The sequence below is a fragment of the Meles meles genome, chromosome 17, assembly GCF_922984935.1.
Source record: "Meles meles chromosome 17, mMelMel3.1 paternal haplotype, whole genome shotgun sequence".
NCBI classification, from domain to species: domain Eukaryota; kingdom Metazoa; phylum Chordata; class Mammalia; order Carnivora; family Mustelidae; genus Meles; species Meles meles.
In genome coordinates this window covers 1,487,233-1,507,820 of record NC_060082.1, presented here as the reverse complement: position 1 = coordinate 1,507,820, position 20,588 = coordinate 1,487,233, and the positions used below count along the sequence as shown (strand labels likewise).

Genomic DNA, 20,588 nt, shown 5'->3' with positions numbered 1-20,588 from the left:
TGACCATTCTGAGCTCTCTGTGCTCTTTGCCGTTGCCAGTGGCTGACCTGGTTAGCGGCCAGGCCAGCCAGCCGTGTGCAGGACCGCGGGTGTCCCGACGGGGTGGGGGGGGGGGGTCTGGGGGGAGCTCGTTCTGGGTCCAGTGTCGTTAGCGCCCTGGACACTGTCGTCTTGGCTTTCCCTGCTCACTGCTGGGGGGACCTCCACACACCCCCTTCCCCAGGATCACCCTCCTTCCCCCGGGCCCTCAGTTCCAGGACGAGATGGGACTCTCCAACGTGGAAGATGACGGCCCAGAGGAGGAGGAGCGCGCGGCTGAGGCCCGGCCGAGCTTCAACACCCCGCAAGCCCTGCGGTAGGCCAGCCGGACACGCTGAGCTGCAGAACGGGGAGCGTGTGTCCCCTCACTCCTCACAAGTCCCCGTCGTTGCTCGGCATCTGCGGTCGCTGTGGGAGGGCTGTGCAGCCCCGCGGGGGTGGGTGTCCCGGGAACAAGCCTCCCTGTCGTGGGGCAGTGCAGCGGCAGCGCGGGCTGCGTCTGTTTGGGAAGGGGGAGAGAGCAGGAGCTGGCGTCCCCAAAAGCTTCTCCGGGTGACTGGTGCTGGAGAGGCACAAGGACCCCGTGGCCAGCCACAGCAAAGGCCCCTGTCACCAGCGCCCGTGTGGCCCTTCGTTCTCCGTGCTGGCCGCCGGCATCGGGTGGATGCTACGGGAAGCGAGCTGGTCAGCTGGGGGTGGCTGAGCCGCCCGTGCGGGTGCTCTTTGCTGCTGGGGTGCGGCCACCACCTCCAGCGACGCCGGGCCTCTTTTCTACCCCAAGACGGTGCAGGCCCCAGTGCTCGCTGTTTGTGCGACGGCTTTGTAGAACGCACGTGTGCTTCAGCGGATGGGGAGCCACCCTGAGCAGCGGCAGGCGTGCTGGGGGACTGGGGGGCCGGCGGGCAGGAGGCGCTCCTTGTGGGCTGGAGCAGAGCAGAGCGGCCCACGGGCGCCGCTCGGCCTGTGTTTGCACGTCCTTTCTGCCTGCAGAGCCGCAGACGTGCCTGTGGTAGAGACAAGGGGCCAACCTCTGCATAACAGCGGGGAGTGCAGCTCGCACCGCACTCTGGGAAACCCCGGGATGGGACCATGCAGGGTTTCAGGATCCCCCGCCCCATCTTGTTGTGTTTTGCCTTTATTGGGGTATAATTGACAAGTTGTAAGACATCAGAGTGCTCCCTGGTGATTTGATGCAGGTGAACGTTGGGAGCGGGTCCCCCATCGAGTTAACACCGTCGCCTCCCATGTTCACTTTTCGGGGGAAACGGTTTCAAGATTTCAGAGTCTTTATTTGACCCCTTACCGCAGGCCCTTGTGCGCAACTTGCCGGGTCTGTAAACGCGTGTCAGCACCACTGATGAGCTCTGTGTGTGGGGCTTCGGATTTGGGCTTTCGAGAATTACAGTAAAGGCCTGGTTGACAGTCAGCTCTCCCTGGCACGGGCTTGGCTCATCTGCAGGGGCCGCGGCCGCAAACCTGGTTTAGTCTCTGACTAAATAAGATCTTGCGGGGAGAGTGGGCTCTCTGTGTCCCTCTTATCAGCCCACTCGGTAATGTTCCGTAAAAGCAGGGGCAGGCAGTTTGGGCTTTGTCCGCTTTCTCAGTGTTTCTGTTCCTCTGTTGCCCTTCGAGGAGCAGAGATGTTGGAGAGTTCTCCGTTCTCAGTACAGGTCGTACAGAGGACCGTCCTTGTCTTCAGGTTTTTACCCTGCACTTGTCCATACTCACAGTAAATGCTTAAATGGACCCAGAACCTTTATCTGCAGAGGCTGTAGGAAAGTTATCGTCTAACTGTCCTCACAGTCTGGAGGCTTTCCTGCAGTAGGGTTCCCCGCGGGTCGCACCTGTTCAAGCCGGTCTCGTCCTGATGGTATAGGGTGTGGGCTCGCCCTTAGTCCTGCCAGCGGGGTCTGTGGAAGCCTGCTTCAGCCCTGGCCGGTCTCTCCCTGGAGGCAGGGGTGGGTGGGTGGGTAGACAGCTGGAAGGAGGGATGGGCGTGGGGGGCTGCAAGAGTGTGTATTCCTGGTGTGGGGGGGCAGTTTCTCGTTGTCCCGTGCAGCTGTCCTGTGGTTCACTGTGTCCCCTTTTTGCTTCACACCAGGCTCTGGCTTTTTAAGAAAGGAAGGCAGGGTACCCTAGGTGGCTGGAATGGCAGGAGGGCCGAAGCTGGACCGGCGGGGAGGGGTCCTGGGGGGATTAGGGAGCAGATGCTGGACTTGGAGAAGGTTCGTGTCTCCGCTAGAAGCATGTTCCAGGGGCATGTGGGTGTCAGCGGGACCCAAGGGTGAGGAGTTCTCCCCCTTGGCTCTTGGACGGCTTTGTTGCCCAGACGGCTCTGCTCCTGGAGTGCTGTGTCTTCTCTGCCCCGCCGGCTTGTCGCTCGGAGGACGGTGCGGGGGGAAGTGGGGGCAGTGCGGCCCGGAGCCGTCTTACTTGGGTTAGTGCTGATGGCTCTGGGGAGAGACTGGGCAGGCCCAGCGCTGGTGGGCTCAAGTGGGATGTGGGGTTCGCAGGAGGTGGGGGCGTGCGGGCCTCAGCGGACCGTCGGGGCAGCTGGGCGTGTTATGAGCCAAGGGAAACGTCCGCGTGGGTCGTCTTCCCGCTGAGGCAGGTTCGAGGAGCCGCTGGCCAACTTGCTGAACGAGCAGCACCGCACTGTGAAGGAGCAGCTGGAGCAGCTGAAGCTGCGGAAGGCGTCGGGCCGGCAGGCGCCCGAGGCCGAGCGCGCGCAGCTGCCGGCGGAGAAGGTCCATCAGACGCTGACCCTGGACCCGGCGCAGCGGGGCCGCCTCCGGCAGCAGATGCAGCAGGTCAGGCCGACCTCGGCGGGCTCGGGCCGGGGCGTCGGGGGCCGGGCTGCTCGGGGCTGGGGTATCCCAGGCTGGCACAGGGCCAGCAGCTTGCCATTTTCTGACCGTCAGAAACCGGTGCCTCAATGCCCCCTGAAATCCCGTGGCCCCAGGATCTTCACATCATTGAGGACCTTGACAGGGCGTCACCTTGGTGTCCTCATGGGCGGGCGGAACGCAAATGCACAGAGCGGCCCTCACACCCCCCGAGCTACACGTTTCAGAGCCTTCCGTGTCCCGTTCTGAACTTCGCAGCCTCGCTGGCTGGAGTTCGAATTCCAGTCCCTCTGGTTTGAGGCTCAACTCTGCTTCTGTCATTTCGCTCTGGGGGAGCAGATCTGAGAAATTCACACCAAGATACGGTGCCAGTCTCGTCTCTTTGGAAAGTAAAACGTGTGGTAACGTCGCAGACATCTTGGTAAGGTCTTCTGGGTTCCGGAAATGACAGCCTCGTAACGTGTCACCCTGTTATTTTCTCTCCCTTCCCAGCATGTTCAGCTCTTGACGCAAATTCACCTTCTCGCCGCCTCCAACCCCAGCCTCAGTTCGGAGGCCAGCACCACCAGGATATTCCTTGTAAGGTTCCAGGTGCCCTGCACTCTAGAGACGTGGGTGTCTGTCAGCCCGGGGGTCACTTCCCCTACATGGTCAGCAGGGCGTCCTGGCAGCTGTTCCCGCGGCTTCCGCTGTGTGCTGAGAGAACAGCAGCCTCCCACCCGTGCAGGGCCGGAGAGCCTACCCGGTTTCCTTGCGACGATTCCTCTGGCTTTCTGATTGGGTCTTCTTTCTCGTCTTTTAAAAAGATTTTATTTATATATTTGAGAGAAGTCTGTGCACGAACAGAGGGAGTGTCAGGCAGAGGGAGAAGCAGACTCCCCACTGAGCAGGGAGCCTGACGCGGGCCCGATCCCAGCACCCTGGGATCACGCCCTGAGCCAAAGGCAGATGCACAACTGACTGAGCCCCCCAGGCGCCTCTCCTCCTCCTCATCTTTAGATCCACCCTGACTTCTTAGGTTTTTGGTACCTTTGTTTTTTTTTTTTAAAGGAATTTATTTATTTATTTATTTGACAGAGAAAGATCACAAGTAAACAGAGAGACAGGCAGAGAGAGGAGGAAACAGGCTACCCGCGGAGCAAAGAGCCTGATGCGGGGCTTGATCCCAGGACCCCGAGATCATGACCTGAACCGAAGGCAGAGGCTCAACCACTGAGCCACCCAGGTGCCCCAGTACCTTTGTTCTTTTTATTGAGTTCATTACCCATTTATTAGGTTCAACATTAGTATCATATATAAAATTAATCTTGGGGAACGCCTGGGTGGCTCAGTTGGTTAAGCGGCTGCCTTTGGCTCAGGTCATGATCCCAGCGTTCTGGGACCGAGTCCCACATCAGGCTCCTTGCTCAGCAGGGAGTGTGCTTCTCCCTCTGCCTCTGCCTGCCTCTCTGTCTGCCTGTGTTCGCTCTCTCTCTCTCTCTCTGACAATAAATAAATAAAATCTTTAAAAAAAAAATTAATCTTGGTCATGCCATCTTAAAGTATTTTGGAGGAAGGGCTTTTAATTTTGAAAATTTCTGGGTGTTCTTCAGAGAAGCCAAAGACAAAAAATTTTAATCGTCCTCAGTCTTGGAGCTAGACCATCCTAAAGGCTGCGGAGTAAAACAAGAGCAGATGCGCGTATCCCAAACACAACCCCTGAATGTCCGGGACGCCGCCAAAGCGTAGTCTTAACGGGGTAGTGTCAGTCACGGAGGGCTTTGGGAGGACTCGCATCTGTTCCTGTCCTCCAGCACGAAGGCCGCGTCTCCCCTCGGAGGCTGGTGAGGACTGCTGGGCCTGCTGAGGCTTGTGCTTTGCTCTCTGTCTCCCCAGAAAGAGCTGGGCACCTTCGCGCAGAGCTCCGTCGCGCTCCACCAGTCCATTCCCGGCTTCCAGACCTCGTTCCAGCCCTGCAACCTGCTGGGGGCGGTGCGGCTCGTGGAGGACGTCAGCGCGCACGTCAGCGTGGACTGGAGCCCTCGCAAAGCCGTCAAGAAGACCGGTAGGGGGCCCGCGCCCGCCTCTGCTCTTTGCCCGCGTGGAGACGTGGGGGTCTGTCACGAACCTCCCTTCCTGGGACATGGGGCCTCTGTGATGTCGTCCCGGTACCCGCTGCCTGAGGTCCAGGAGGGTGTGATAGTGCTTGGGCTTCTGTGAGGGCCGCGCCGCTGGGCAGCAGGGGACAGGGACGGGGTCCTCGGCGCGTGTGAGGGCGGGGAGCGGCGGGAGCGAGGCTGCTGGGGTCTGGGGAGGAGGAAAGGCCGGTGCTTGCATTTGGTTTGGGGTCAGTTTTTACTCTTCGCGTCGTTGAGGTCCTTGTACTTGCCTTCGCCGTGGCAGCGGTTCCTCCGTTTTGAATGAAATGTTGGTTTGCGAACTGGACACAAGTTAGAGATGTTGTGCGCTTGCTGTAAGCCCTTGTGTGGGTTTGCTTTCTACCGTGCATTTGTTGGTAATTTTTAACCCACTGAGCCACCCAGGTGCCCCGCATTTGTTGGTAATTTTTGAGAAGATGTTTGCTCTTCCCTTAAACCGAGTGATTGCTTCTAATTAGTTTCCTGCTGTAGCAGACGAGTCGAGGCTTGAAATCCTGACTCAGCGTTACGCTGACCGGAGCTGAGTTCAGGTGCTCAGACGGCTTCCTTAGCTCTGGTGGTAAAGCAAACTAGGTCCGTGGCCTGGTAATAACACATCGTGTCCTGGCTTTTTCTCCTGGGGGTACGAAAACACCATTTTTGGGAGGAGAGCTGTGGAGATGGTGTTGCTTTCCGTGTCTGCAAAGGCAGACGGGCCTGGAATCGAGAGGCGTGGGCGGCCGGGCAGAAACAAGTGAGACTGAATTGCCTCATCCTTTTATGGTTTTTCTTCCCAACCCCAAGAGGAATCTGGGAGGACTTAATGGAATTAAGTAAGAATTAAATCAGATAAACTCTGGAATCCCAGACTGGTGAGGGAGATGAAAGCGGTCGGCACCTTATCCTGGAAGAAAGCAGGCGTTGTCGCCGGTCCTTCCTTCCAGGGACTTCGGGGGCCGGGGAGCCAGGGGGGCAGCAATGTCCGCGGCCACGCTGTGTGGCAGGGGTCGCCCGCCCTGTCACAGGTGTCCGTGCCCAGGGAAGAGAGCGCGTGTCCACGTTCAGTTGCGCCGAGGGGACTCCCCATGGGCATGTGTTGGGCTGGCGAAGATGCTGGGAGCTTCTCCGGGATGAGAGGTGGGGACCCCCCCAGGTCTGGGCAGTGCCGGCCAAATGCCGACATATGCTCAGAAGCTTTTGTTCTGGAACTTCATTCACCACAGAATTGTTTCCTCACAGCAGACGAATTTCCCTGTTTGCCAAAACAAGTGGCGTGGACCCTGGCCACAAGCAAGGTTTTCATGTACCCGGAGCTCCTTCCAGTGTGTTCTCTGAAGGCGAAGAACCCCCAGGATAAGATTTTCTTCACCAAGGCCGAGGACAAGTAAGGGTTTGCTGTGGGGGACAGAGGCCCTGAGGAGAAGACCTGGTTCTCTCTCTTGAGGAGCTTAGGGGCAGCCAGGCACATGGCACCCACCATGGACAGGGGAGACTAGAGGCCGGGCCGGAGCGCTGGGCGCAGCTCTGCGGTGGGTGTGCTCCAGCGGGGCCGGACACTGCTCTTTTTGGGGAACAACGTGCACTTTTAACTTTTTAATTTATTTATTTTATTTATTTTAACTTTAACTATTTATTTTAACTATCATGAACTAAATTGTTAATTATTTAACTGTTTTTTAATTTTTAATTTATTTTAACTTTTATTTCCTATTTTATTTTAACTTTTTTTTTCTTCCCATTGTGAAAAAACCCATCTCATAGTACTATTAGAGGAAATTTTTCAAAGGAAAAACATTTCTATCCATTATCCTCATCACCCCATGAAAATGAATTTCTTTTTTTTTCTTAAGTAAGCTCTATAGCCAGCATGGGGCTCGAAGTCACCACCCCAAGATTGAGAATCACGTGCTCTACCGACTGAGCCAGCTGGGCACCCCCAATGATTTTTCACACAATTATTGGCAATTTAAGTATAATTTTATTTTGCTTTTTTTTTTAAAGATTTTATTTATTTATTTGACAGAGATCACAAGTAGGCAGAGAGGCAGGCAGAGAGAGAGGAGGAAGCAGGATCCCCGCTGAGCAGGGAGCCCGATGCGGGGCTCGATCCTAGGACCCTGAGATCATGACCTGAGCTGAAGGCAGAGGCTTTAACCCACTGAGCCACCCAGGCACCCCTGTTTTGCTTTTTTTGAGCCAACACCTTGAAATTGTTTTTCAATGCTCTGGGCTGGAGCGCTGTCCTTCTTGTGGTTTCTGTGTGTTGTCTTTTCAAGCGATCCTGCACGGCCCTGGGACGGCCCTTTGATCTGCCATGTTGAGTTTTCTCTCTTCTCTTGCTGTGCCGTTGCCCATGGGGCTCCATCAGGGATCTTTGTGCATAGCGCTTTTTTTTTTTTTTTAAAGATTTTATTTGGCAGAGAGAGGCACAGCGAGAGAGGGAACCCAAGCACGGGGAGTGGGAGAGGGAGAAGCAGGCTTCCCGTTGAGCAGGGAGCCCCATGCGTAGAGCTTTTGAAAGTCTTTGGAGTTTAACCCTTTGGGTAAATTCTCAAGCGTGGGATTATTTGGTAAAGGTCAGGGACACGTTCGGGCTCCTGGTGCGTACCGGCCAGTGCTGTCCGCGGACCGCAATGGCTAGGACAGGTTGGGATGCGGTCTTGGTCCCGGTTTATTACGTCTCACGCCGCGCCCAGTATTCCTTTCGTATTTCTTCTGTTAGCCCCATCCTCCTCCCTTTGAATTTCTTCGGTATGACTCGTATGAAGCTCGTCACGATCTGGTATTATTCAGTCATCTCTGCCTGTTTGTCCTCTTCCCACTTGAGCGGGAGCTCCTGGTTGCGTCTTGGTCATCGCGCTTCCTGGCTGTCGGTAGCCGCCTCAGATCTCTGTCGGGCCACTGGCTTGCACAGGAAGGAGGCGTGCAAGCACTGGGGTGTTCGCCGCAGGCTGCTCTGGGGAGAGGACGTTCCGCAGAACAGACAGCGGCGAGACTGAGGTCATGGTTCCTTTCTCAGTTTGTTGGCTCTAGGGCTAAAGCACTTTGAAGGGGCCAAGTTTCCTAAGCTGCTGATCAGCAAGTACCTCCTCACCTGTAAGACTGCCCACCAGCTGACGGTCAGGATCAAGAACCTGAACTTGAACCGGGCCCCCGACAACATCATCAAGGTGCGTGCTTCCCGCCGACTCCCCGGCTCAGAGGGCCCAGAGCTGTGTCGCTCCCCCTCTGGCCTTTCCAGGGACACTGACCCTTGTTCTCCTCTGGAGTATCATCTTTTTCCTCTGTTATGGGGATTTCTCCTAAAAATGAAATTATTCCAAACTTTTTTTTTTTTTTTTTTTTTTTGAGAGAGATTGGGAGCGGGCATGAGTGCGGTGGTGGGGTGAGGGGTGTGTGGCAGGGAGAGGGAGAAGCAGGCTCCCCGCTGAGTAGGGGGCCTGCCTGACTTGGGAATTGATCCCAGGACCCCAGGATGATGACCTGAAGGCAGACGCTTAACCACTGGGCCACCCAGGTTCTCCAGAATTATTCCAATTCTCAAAATACTTCTCGACTTCATGTTTCCCTCAAGCCGCTCCTTCGGTCTTTTCCCCACTAGCCGGGGGTAGACAACACTCTGCCATCTCCTCCTCCTTTCGTTTTCCTACGCGGGTATGCCTAGCAAAGTTAAAAGTATGTATTTTATGAAAGGTAAATAGTTTAAGTGATTTGAAGAGTCAAATGGAGGCACCTGGGGGGCTCAGTTGTTAAGCGTCTGCCTTTGGCTCAGGTCGTGATCTTGGTCCTGTGATCACATCCCATGTCGGGCTCCCTGCTCAGCAAGGCACCTGCTTCTCCGTCTCCCTCTGCCCCCCGCTTGTTTGTGCTCAGTCCGCCAGCCCCCATCGAATGAATAAAGAAAATCTTAAGAAAAATAGTCACTAGTTCTGTGAGGCTCATTACGAAGAATATTTTCCTCCCTGGTTCCTGCTGCGGTTTGGAGGGTGGTGTGTCTGCGTCTGTATCTGGATGGCTGGCCTGTCATTGCCGCCGCTCAGTGCTTTGGATGGAAGCCTTGTTTATTAAAGCACGACACAGGCCTCCCACCGCTGCAGCCCTGCCGTCACCACCCGTGTCCTCTGCCCCCGGTTCTCCCGCTGGAGATGGGATTCAGGGCTCACAGCAGAAGCGTGGTACGTGTTCGGCATCCGCCGAGCCGAGTGGTTAGTGTGACGGCTTTGCCGCCGTGTTTCTGTGGAGGTGGAAGTGGGTGGTTGCGTGTCGGGGAGCGGCTGGGGCCGGTCTCGGGAGCTGGTACTTGCTGTTCACCGCTGGAGTTCGCTGCGGTGCGGGGTGTCGGGTCCCTGTTCAGACGACGTAGGCTCTGTCGTTCTCAGCTTCCTGCGGAGGCCCCTCCCGGCTCCACCGGCCCGTGCCCTCTCAGTGCGCTGCTGTCTCGGCTCGCTGCACCGACGGCTTCTTGGGGTTTCTCTCCCCCGTCATCAGGGCTTCGTTTTGCTTCTCTCCCGTGTGTGTGCTCCTGGTCCCCGAGCCCCCGTCTTTCTAGCTTTCCCTTCTTTGACTGGAGCGCATCCTCACGGCGTTCTGGGCAGGAGTGCTTGAGAAGCAGGTGTGTAGATTTAAACCGCCCGTGGGCCCAGTGTTCACGCTGTGCTGGCCCGGAGGCAGCATCCCAGTGTGTGCGTGACCACTGTCACCGTGGGACACAAGGTCTTACCATTAACTGGGGAAGGCTACGTAAGACCTTTCTGTCTTATTTTTGCTATTTCTGATGAATCTAATTATTTAAAATAAAAAGTTTTCGGGGCACCTGCGTGGCTCAGTGGGTTAAAGCCTCTGCCTTCGGCTCAGGTCATGATCTCAGGGTCCTGGGATCGAGCCTCGCATCGGGCTCTCTGCTCAGCAGGGAGCCTGCTTCCTCCTCTCTCTCTGCCTGCCTCTCTGCCTGCTTGTGATCTCTGTCTGCCAAGTGAATGGATGAAAATCTAAAAAAAAAAAAAGAAAAAAGAAAATAAAAAGTTTTCAAAAACTTTAAAAGTATATCCCTTTTCTGCTCTCTACCTTCAGCGGGTCTAGAATGAGGGTAGAAATCATTTTTATTAGAAAGTTTTAAGGGTCTTCTCCATTTTCTTCTTGTTGCTAGTGATTTGATGCCTTGAACCTGTGTGACCCACCCCCCCCACATCCCCCAGTGCCCCCTGCCCCAGGAGCATATAGGGTTTTTCCTTTTCTTCAGTGTTTTGGGATTTTCAGGTGCTGTGGATGCCTCAGTTTGGGTCCAGTGTGATTAATTTTCCAGTGACTGGGACCCGGTCCCTGTGGGCTCTCCCCTGGGTGGTACCCCCAGGCCTCCGACTGGTCTTCTCTTTTCCCAACACTCCAATCTTTTGTTGTACTTTATGGGGTGTTACTTTGGCTTTTTCTTCTGACCTTTCTGCTGAGTTAGGTCTATTTCTCTGGTTGTTCTTTTTCTTTTCTTTTTTAAAGATTTTATTTATTTATTTATTTGACAGAGAGAGATCACAAGTAGGCGGAGAGGCTGGCAGAGGGGGGGAAGTAGGCTCCCCGCTGAGCAGAGAGCCCGATGCGTGGCTCGATCCCAGGACCCTGAGATCATGACCTGAGCCGAAGGCAGAGGCTTAACCCACTGAGCCACCCAGGCGCCCCAGGTTGTTCTCTTTTATTTCTGAAAGCTTCTTTATGTTCATTGAATATTCTTCAGTGGTGAACGGCAGAGGGAGTCTAGGAAGCAGGAGAGGATGAAAGCTGGGCTGGTCCCCTGTGTCCCATCGCACAGGGTGCCTTCGGGCCACTGGGCCTGACAGCCTCTGTGCAGCTGCAGCTCGGCTACAGCCAGTGGGGTGGGACTTCTGCAGCTCCTGCCCGCCCTCCTCCTCTCCACCTCTTCCCTTTTCTGTCTCTACCCCCACTTCTAGAGGTTTCTGCTGGCTCACCCTGTGGCCAGCCTCCAGCCTCCGTCTCGTCGGCCCCTAACTTCTCCACGTGACATGCGGCTGCTTCGTTCTGCGTCTCCACTCCTCCATCTGCTTTTTAGTTTTGGAAACTTCGGTGCTTTCAGCTTTTCTTTCATTGTCTCTCCTTACAGGCTTTGACCTTACAGCAGTTCCGTTTTCATGGGGTTTTAAGAGGGACCAAGGCCAAATGTCTGTGTTTAATCTATTTTTGAGCAGTAAACGTCTTCTTCGCTCATACGCCTCTGGAGTATGGATCGTGTCCCTCTAGGGATCCCAGTTACTCCCCGTTGGCGGGGCAGCGCCGCCCCCGTGGCCTCCTCCCGCGCGGCCGTCCGGCCGGGGCTGCGGCTTCGCTCCTGCTCTCGGGGCAGCTGCTGCTTCACGAGCCCCTCTTGCCCTGCTCTGCCCACGCGTCCGAGCTCTGCGGGAAACCCGTGGTGTGTCGGGACGCCTGTCCCCTCCTGCTGCTCAAGTCTGTCCCAAGCGCCAGCTCCACGTGGCCAGCTGTTGCCAGGAGTCCTTGCCCGGGCTGCGTCGTTGACGCCTCAGTCTGAGTTGTGTCCCTCTGCACCTTCTGGTTTGTCACCGCCAGCCAGCACCCTCCCCCCCCCGTCTGTGTCCCTTTGTGGTCTGTGTCCCTGTGCGACCTTGCAGTCTGGCTGTTGTCTCAGTGCCTGACGCTGCGAGTTGTCCTTGATCCCTGTCATGACCCGGGCTGTCCCCAAGCCCCCTGTGTTCTTTCCCTGCCTCCTACCCCGATGCCCGTGGCCGTTGTGACGCCTGCATTAATGCGCTGGTCCCCCCCCTTCTTTTCCACGAATGAGGCATTTGCTCTAGTGCTGCGTGCTGGCGGCTGCCACCTGTCCGGCGATTCTGTCCAGATCTCTGTCCCTGAGGTGTCAGTTTGCGGCCCCCATCTAGGTCCTTTTCCAGCATTTTCAGCCCCTCCAGGGCTTGCAGGACCTGCGGGCGGCGCTCTTGGAGCCTCCACGGCAGCAGCTGGGCGTGAGCCCGTGTTTCTGACGCGGCCCGCAGGGTGCCGTGAAGCTGCTCGTGTGCGGGAGCAGTTCTGGAAGCGAGCAGGCGTGACGGTGTCCACCGTTCAGGGACTTCCATCTCCGCGGACCCCTCGAGGACAGCTGCTGGGCTGTGACGAGCCGCCGCTGCTTCCTTCATCGCGGTACCTCCAGGCCTCCGCGCCGACCGGGCCTGTCCGCGCTGCTGCTCCCACGGGCCGCGGCTCCAACAAGCCGTGCGGCCACATACAGTTGCCCAGGGACCCCCGGCCCGCGCTCCCGGCTGGGGAGTCCGGCCCTGACGCCCTGCGCCCAGCCCGGTGCCGGGGTTTTCTAACTGGTGTTTCTGCTTCTGGCTCCTTCCGCTGCTGCCGTGGCTGCCTCTAGATGGCGCGCGGGCAGAGCCCACGCTGCACGGCGCCGCACAGAGGCCCCGCCCTGCCTCCGACTTGGCTCGGGAAGTCTGCTCACGTTCCCTTGTTGTAGCCAGACCAGTCTCTCTGTGGTTCCTTAAACCCAGTCGTGATTTGGAAGGAGAAGGGTGTCTGCCCCTGCCCCCCCACTCGGCCCGCTCTGTGCCGCCAGGAGCCCTCTGTAGTCGCAGCTGCGCCAGAAACGTCTCTGTGGTGCAGGAGTGACCGGTGCACGGTGTCCGTGCATCTCCATGTGTGCTTCTTGCCGGAGAATTTCATGTCTGGCTCGCTCTCCCGCCAGCCCGCGCTCCCTGGGAGCCGGACCGCTTCTCGGGCTGGTGTGCTCGGCCTCCGGCGGCCACGCGGCTCATACGGATTCGGGGGATGCTTGTCATCACCGTTGGGCGTCCTGCTCCTTCTCTCTTCAGACGGGCTCCGTCTCTTCCTCCCCTTCCGCTCCGACACCCTCCGCTCTTACATCCTCGGTAGGAAGCTTCCGTGGGTCGCAGACGGGGTCAGGCGCTGCCGTGAGGAGCAGATGTGAAGGAAGGGCTCTGCCCTGCTCCCTGTTCTCTGTGCCTGAAACTTCTCCCTGCCTGCTGATGGCGAGTGTTGCAGAGGCGTCATCGGGATCGAGGGCTTTAATGGCACTGGACGTGCATGGCGCGTCGCTGGTGCTGGTTGAGGTCGTGTGTGGGGAGGTGTCAAGCCACCCCACGCTTCGCTCCCCAGCCCAGCAGAGGCCCCCGTTTCTGGAGGGAATGTGACTCGTGTGTCATTTCTTCGCCCTTAGTTTTACAAGAAGACCAGACAGCTGCCCGTGCTGGTGAAGTGCTGTGAGGAGGTCCAGCCCCACCAGTGGAAGCCGCCGGTCGAGAGGGAAGAGCACCGGCTTCCGTTCTGGTTGAAGGTACAGCTTCCTCCTTGGAGTGTGTAGGAGGCAGAACCACACTGACCCCCGCCAGAGGTGCTGGGGGCTCCCCTGCACCCCCAGTGCCGTAGCTGTAGGACGGGCTCAGCAGACCATCCTCTTTCCCCCTTCCTCTCCTGCTGCTTCCCTTCTCCCTCCCCCGATTACCGCTGCAAAGTGGTGGGTAAATGGTGTAGCATTTCCAGAGCGCGTAATTAGGATGTAGCGTTTGTAGAATCGGATAGCCTGCAAGAAAACTCCTTCTTGCAAAGATTTTTTGAGACTGTTCTGGAAAGGTCCCTAACGTGCTGGAAGCCTGGTGGTTTTGGCCCTATCCTGGGTCAGTGTGTTCTTGTTCTCAATAGGCCAGTCTGCCGTCCATCCAGGAGGAGCTGTGGCGCAGAGCCGACGGGGCCAGAGGGGCAGGAAATGTGACTGGAACCGCCGAGGGCAGCTCAGAGCCAGACCTGGCAAAAGGCAGCTCGGAACCGGGGAGTGAGAGTCCGTACCCACTGCTGTTGCCCAAGGGTGTAGTCCTGAAACTAAAGCCCGTGGCCACCTGTTTCTCCAGGAGGGCCTGGAGACAGAAGCGGCCGTCAGTCCTGAAACCACTGCCGATCAGACCCAGCCCCTCCCTCCAGCCCAGCTCCACGGCCGGGAAAACGCCAGCGAGGTCAGCTCCGTCCGAAGCCCCGCCGAGCAAAATGGTGGTCCGGATTCCTCATGTGCTCCAGCCGGCCACCGTCTTACAGACGGTGCCGGGTGTTCCTCCACTGGGGGGCCGGGCCGGGAAGGGTTTTGAGTCTCCGGCAACACTGCCTCCCACGCCCCCTGAGGCCAGGACCAGCTTCCCTCTGTCTGAGCCCCAGACCCTGCTCTCCTCTGCCCCTGTGCCCAAGGTAATGCTGCCCTCACTTGCCCCTTCTAAGTTTCGAAAGCCGTGCAAAAAGCCAAGAGCCTCCAAGAGAAAGGGGGCCAAGGCCTCTCTCTGTCTGGAGCCAGCCTCCCTCCTCCACCCGGTCCCCGTTATCTTTACGCTGCCCGCCACCACGGTCAAGGTCGTCAGCCTTGGCAGCGGCTGCAATGTGATCCAGCCCGTCAATGCGGCTGTGGCGCAGACTCCTCAGACCATTCCCATCACCACCCTCCTGGTGAACCCCGCTTCCTTCCCCTGCCCCCTGAGCCAGCCCCTCGTGGCCTCCTCTATCCCTCCGCTAATTGTTTCCAGCAACTCTGTGAGTCTGCCTGTCCCGTCCACCCCTGAAGATAAGGCCCCAGTGAATGTGGACCTTGGTTGTCCCATGGCTGAAGGGAAAAATGCCTTTCAAGGCCTAGAACCCAAATTAGAACCCCAGGAACTCTCTCCTCTCTGTGCGCCTGTCTTCCCCAAGGAGGAGCACAGCCCAGGGCCCCCGGCAGCAGATCGCGTGCGCCAGGACGAGCGGCCAGAGAGCCGTGCCTGTGGCTGGGCTCTGGGGAAGGCCGAGGGCGGGAGGCAGGCTCTGGAGCCACTGCCCCCTGGGGACTTGCAGGAAATGGTCAAGACGGAACCTCGGGACCCTGGGGAGGGTGACTCTAATGGGTCCTCAGGCCAGGACCCCCGTGAGGACATCAGAGAAGAACATTCTGTGGCATGGGACGCTGGCTTCCCAGGGGAGGAGCCGAGCGGTCCTAGTGAGCGGAGGAGACCAGCCTTGCGGCAGGAGGAGGAGAGAAGGGAGCCGGCTAGAACCCCGTCAGCTTCTCGGGAACCTCGGGATGAGGGAGACTCCGGAGGTGGGAGCAGAGGCTCTCCCAAGATGGCTTCTTCCTTCACCGACGCTGAAGGGGTGCGAGGGAGCCCCCCAGGCACGTCTGAGGACCTCGCCAGTGGCCAGACGCGGGCGACCCCGGCTGGGCCGGAAGCTGGTGGAGAGAAGGACGGGCCGGAGGACGAGGAGGAAGAGGACTTCGACGACCTGACCCAGGACGAGGAGGATGAGATGTCCTCAGCCTCTGAGGAGTCCGTGCTCTCCGTCCCGGAGCTCCAGGTGAGGGCGTGTTCTCAGGTGTTCTGTGGCCACAGTAGTTCGTGGACAGGCCACGGCTTGCTTGCTACACTTCGGTGGTCCTCCTGCTATTTTTATTGGACTTTGAATGCAGTGTGGGGCACAGTTTTGGGGGGGGTTGAGGCGAGAGGGGAGGAAAGGGTGAACTTTTCCCTTGGGTGTTCTGTGTGACTCAGTCACTGGAACGTTCGACCGACTCGCCTGCGCACAACTTAAATGGCAAAGCGCGTAGATCATGAGTGTGGACGCTGGCAGGGGAAAACTGTCTTCGGAGTAGAAGGCGACCTTTCGAAACACGTCCTCCTCCACTTGTGGTTGGGCTTGCGTCCCCACTCCGCGCCGGGCCCTGGTGGCCTGGGGCGAGCCGGTGCCAGCCTTGGGGACGCTCTCGGGGGCTTTGCAGGAGACCATGGAGAAACTGACCTGGCTGGCCTCCGAGAGGCGTGCGGGCCAGGAGGGCGAGTCCGAGGAGGACAACTCCCAGGAAGAGAACTCTGAGCCGGAAGAAGAGGAGGAAGAAGAGGCAGAAGGAATGGAGAGTCTGCAGAAGGAGGACGAAATGACAGACGAAGCCGTTGGAGACCCTGCTGAGAAGCCGCCGGCCACCTTCGCCTCGCCCGGGACCACCCCGGAAGCGGAGGCCAGCAGCGCCCCGCCAGGTGAGGGGGGGGCCTGGTGTGCGGGGTGGCTCTCAGCGGGCCTCCTTTAACAGTGCGGTGCCGGGTGGCTGGTCTGAAAACCAGTGTAAGGTTTTAGAGGAAGTCCTCTGGGCCCTCTGCGTGCTCCACTCCCCGAGACGTGTTTGCCTGGAGCCCTCCCATAGACGCGCGCTCAGACCGGCCGGGTGTGACTCTTACCAGCCGCTAGGTTTGTGTTAGGTTCATGCGAGCCTCTGTGCTGGTTCTCCATCTGTCCCTCTGTGCTTCCTCCCCAAGACCCAGTCCCGTAAGAGGCTGGTGCGAGCCCGCTCTCCTGCTCGGGACCCTTGGCGCCAGCGTGCAGTAGCCGAGATCCCCTTCTCCCCGCGGGGCGTGCGGCTGTGCCCGCGCGGGGCTGGCCTGAACTGCGCTCGTGCGTTCCCGCTAGCTTGTCCTGAGGCCCCCCAGACAGCCAGCGGGATTGGGGCGGGCCGCGTGCGGGTGGCTGGTGGGAGGAACGGGGCTGTGCGGCCGGAGCAACTGTTTTATCGCCTGTGTTCCCAGGAGAGCGCGGCCGAGCTGCTGGGAAGGGCCGGGGCAGTCAGCGAGTTCGCAGCAAGCGGGGAAGCCGAGCCCGGGCCAGCAAGGACACATCTAAGCTGCTGCTGCTATATGACGAGGACATTCTCGAGCGGGACCCCCTTAGGGAGCAGAAGGATCTGGCCTTTGCTCAGGCTTACTTGACCAGGGTAGGCGGGGGCTGCTTCCCACCACTGCGTGTCCCCCTCGGACGCAGCTGCTTCTCCTTGCCGGGACCGGTGTCGAGCAGTCTGGTTGTCAGGCTATGCAGCACCCTGCTCGCCCGCCTTTGGTCCTCCTGGAGTTGCCCCAGAGCTGCGTGAGGGAGATAGGCCCCAGGCTCCCGGCATCCGCGGCTGGTTCTGACTCCTTCTGCGTCTCGCCTCAGTTCGGAAAGCGGGGAAAGGTGACACCACTGTCATCAGCGAGAGGGCTGACCGCGGGGTCGGCTGAGAAGACAGACCGGTGGTGCCCTGGCCAGAGAGCAGGCCTCTGCGAAGCGCCCGGTCTTGAGAGAGCTGAGCCCACTGTGCCCGGCACTCGTCCCTGCAGCGTGACCATCTGGTCCCTTTATCCCCCGGGGCAGGTGGCCTGCTGGCAGTAATGGTCCTGCTTTCTTGTGTGCCGACATGTCACCAACATTCACTGATAAGTCTGCTGACGTGTCATCGACACCCGTAATGAACGCGTCCTTGCTCCTCCACGGTGCCGTGCGGAAATGCGTGCACCGGGCGCATCTCAGTCCGGAGTGGAGAGCAGGAGGGAGAGGATGGGGCTGTGGGCAAGAGAAAAGCTTGCTGGGTTTTGTGGGGGGGGGGGGGCGCGGTCCCTGGGGAACGAAGGCGTTTCAGGGCCTGCTGGCGGCGAAGGCCTGAGCGGGACTCCTGCTCCGGGTCTTCCTTCCGTGAGCAGATCTGAGGGGCCGTCCCAGGAGCCTTCTGCAGGCGGTTCTGGAGCTCTATGTGGGGCGTCGTCCTCCCGGTCTGCACGGCGTGCTCGTCCTGATGGCGGAACGTCTTCCCGCGTAGGTCCGAGAAGCGCTGCAGCACATCCCCGGCAAGTACGAGGACTTCCTGCAGGTCATCCACGACTTCGAGTCTGGCACCCAGAGGCAGACGGCGGTGGGACTCTACAGAAGCCTGCAGGTTCTGCTCCAGGACTGGCCTCAGCTGCTGAGGGATTTTGCGGCTTTCCTGCTGCCCGAGCAGGCTCTGGCCTGCGGATTAGTGAGTGGATGCGTGAACGCCGGGCCAGGGGGGCTGCTGGGGCGGCGCTTCCAGGGAGAAGGGGCCGACACCGGCCTCGTCTGTCGGCCCCTCCCGATCAGACGGCCCTGCCTGAGTCCAGGGTGGTCAGCGCCCCTTTGTTTTCACGGGGTCATCTTCCGCGGCCTCTCCGGTTCTTGCAGTGCATGGGGGGCTGTGCCCGTGGTTGCCATGGCAGCAGCAGGTACATCCTGCCCGTGTGGGAGCCGGGCCGTCGCTCCGGCGCATGCCTGCCATGTGCCCAGGGCGTGTCAGGCAGTTCTCGGTCCTAGGAACATCGTGGTTAGAAAAGAGTGACGTCCTTGTTCTCACGCAGCTTCCGTTCTTTGGGGGAAAGTCGGGTGATAAACAGTAAAATACAGATGGTGACGTGCATAAGGCTGGAGAGTACTTGTGAACGGGAAACGTGTCCGACGCTTCCTAGTGCCAAGGCCTCACAGCGAATCGTCAGGAAGGGGGACTGGGGGTGTGGCCCTGGGCGGGGCCTCGCAGTCTCATCTTCTCGCGTGTGGTGGTCCGGGGCTGCTGTGTAAGGTGGTACTCGAGATGCTGGCGACGGAGTGTCCCCGCATGCGGGGCGTCGCAGTTCGGGGTTGAGAGACTCGGGAATGGAGGGCAGTGAGCTCTGGCCGGCTGGAGGTCGTCCCATGGTCCCAGGGGTGACACACGCCTGCGGGGGCTCTCTCCCTGGGTGAGGTCAGGGTCAGTCGTGGACGCTGTCTAGACCGTGTCAAGCTGGAGCGTCTGACATCACAACCCTTGAGGTAGTCTCGAGTCTGGAATCTGTCCTTCATGTCGTAGGCGTCTCGGGTTGGTCGCCCTTGCAGCCCAAGGCGCGGGGACGCCAGGGTCTGGGGACCAGCCCCAGGCTCTCAGCACTTGGGCGTGGCGTGTCCGGTGGGCGCTCGCGGCGCACGTGACACTCTTGCCTTCTCTCCGCTGTGGTAGTTTGAGGAGCAGCAGGCCTTTGAGAAGAGTCGCAAGTTTCTCCGGCAGCTGGAGATTTGCTTTGCAGAGAACCCGTCGCATCACCAGAAGATCATCAAGGTCCTCCAGAGCTGTGCGGACTGCCTGCCCCAGGAGATCACGGAGGTGCTCTTTCCTGTCCTGCTGCCTTTCTGCTGCCCCGTGCCTAGCCTCTTGCTTCTGGGGGACCTTGGACTTCTGGAGGGGTGAAGGTGGCAAGGACTTTTCGGCTTTCCTGAAGCGCAGACCCCTGGAACAGGGGGCGCTTGTCCCCTGAAACCGGAGCCGGACCCATCTCCCGGGCTCAGGGATGCCGGCAGTGCCCGGAAGGGAAGTTCGGGGAAGGAGGGGGTGGGGCCCCGGGGCGACTCGCCTGCCCGCTCTGCTCGGGTTGCCGCCAGAGCTGGCGGTCCGGAGGGTGAGGTGCGGAGTGTGGCCATCAGGGATGAAACGTGTTCCTAATCCCCCTCCAGTGTGGACCCAGGAGCAGGGACGGGACGCTGGGGACGTCTTAGTGCCCCGAGAGAGGCTTCCGTGCCCTCCGTGGACTAGGAGCGTTAGCTGGGAGCGAGCGGGTTCGGTCCGGGACGGCAGCCGGGCGAGGCTCCGGACGCTCATCCTTCCCCCGCCCGCTGCCCGCAGCTCAAGACGCAGATGTGGCAGCTTCTCAAGGGCCACGACCACCTGCAGGAGGAGTTCTCGGTCTTCTTCGACCACCTGCGCCCGGCCGCCAGCCGCATGGGGGACTTCGAAGAGATCAACTGGACCGAGGAGAAGGAGTACGAGGTGCCGGCCCTGAGGCTGCAGCGGGGAGGGGGAGGCCGCGCGCCGGGGGGTGCCTGCCCAGGTCTGCGCTGAGGGGCCCCTGCTCCCCGCAGTTCGACGGCTTCGAAGAAGTGGCACTGCCGGATGCGGAGGACGAGGAGGAGCCCCCCAAGACGCCCGCGGCCTCCAGGAGCAAAAGGAGAAAGGACGCTGGGGTCCAGAATCATGACAAGGTACCCCAAGCTCGGGCGTCACCTGCTTGTCACGAGCCAGGCCTTGAGTTTCTGGAGCGTTTCGGGGGCTGGCCGTGGCGTGCGGCCTCTGGGCCCGAGGCCGGGCGGGGCGGTGGAGCGGGCAGGCTGCACCCGCGGGAGAGCCCCGCGCGGCCGCCCCAGGAGGCAGCTTCCCCGGCAGCTCTCCAGCTCCGTGCGGCGCCTCTCGCCCTTGGGTCGTGAGTCCTTCCTTCCTGTTTGTGTGAGGAGAGAGAAGCAGGTGTCCCCGCTTGAGCGGTTTGGTAACGGTGAACACTCAGCTGTGGGACGCGTGCGTGGACCTCTCGGAGGTCGTGTTCCCGCACGGTTCCGCCACGATGTTCCACGGCAGGGCCCCGAGCCCGTGGCCCTTGTTTGCATGTGCCCGGGGTGGGGGGGGGGGGCGTGCAGCGCGAAGCTGGCGCTGGGCGCTCGTGTCTCTGGTGGCTGTGCTGGGATGCAGTCCCGGGCGACCCGGGGTCTGCTGGCCTCACCACCCTCTGCTGCTCGCCCAGGGGGACGGTCTCCGTGTCTTTTCCTCTTCCTTGGGCAAAACTGCTTCTCAGCAGCTGGATGACCTTGGGCGACTTAGTGGATCCTTGGGTCAGCCACCTCGTCGTCCATGGGGGTCATGACAGTATCGGTGTCTGGGATCCCTGAACAGTGTGACCCCGAGGGGGGCCGGCGGAGCGGGCAGAACTCCAGGCACGGGGATGCGGGAGCCAAGGCAGTTGGTCGTCCCGGGGTTGTCTGACTT

At 59.6% G+C, this 20,588-nt stretch overlaps 1 protein-coding gene across 10 annotated transcripts in view; it reads left to right on the top strand.

Annotated features, from left to right (window-relative positions):
- Positions 1 to 20,588, top strand: part of GON4L (gon-4 like) — a 64,003-nt gene that overhangs the window by 40,739 nt on the left and 2,676 nt on the right. For 9 of the 10 annotated variants that reach the window (XM_045983015.1, XM_045983011.1, XM_045983008.1 and 6 more), the window contains 14 exons: positions 252 to 355; positions 2,651 to 2,849; positions 3,378 to 3,464; positions 4,761 to 4,929; positions 6,242 to 6,386; positions 8,022 to 8,172; positions 13,203 to 13,319; positions 13,685 to 15,349; positions 15,771 to 16,026; positions 16,570 to 16,754; positions 17,613 to 17,810; positions 18,798 to 18,941; positions 19,458 to 19,601; positions 19,694 to 19,813. In XM_045983015.1, the coding sequence (XP_045838971.1) occupies positions 252 to 355; positions 2,651 to 2,849; positions 3,378 to 3,464; positions 4,761 to 4,929; positions 6,242 to 6,386; positions 8,022 to 8,172; positions 13,203 to 13,319; positions 13,685 to 15,349; positions 15,771 to 16,026; positions 16,570 to 16,754; positions 17,613 to 17,810; positions 18,798 to 18,941; positions 19,458 to 19,601; positions 19,694 to 19,813 (3,684 nt within the window). The remainder of the gene's footprint in view (positions 1 to 251; positions 356 to 2,650; positions 2,850 to 3,377; positions 3,465 to 4,760; positions 4,930 to 6,241; positions 6,387 to 8,021; positions 8,173 to 13,202; positions 13,320 to 13,684; positions 15,350 to 15,770; positions 16,027 to 16,569; positions 16,755 to 17,612; positions 17,811 to 18,797; positions 18,942 to 19,457; positions 19,602 to 19,693; positions 19,814 to 20,588) is intronic. The other variant, XM_045983012.1, reaches the window with a different exon arrangement.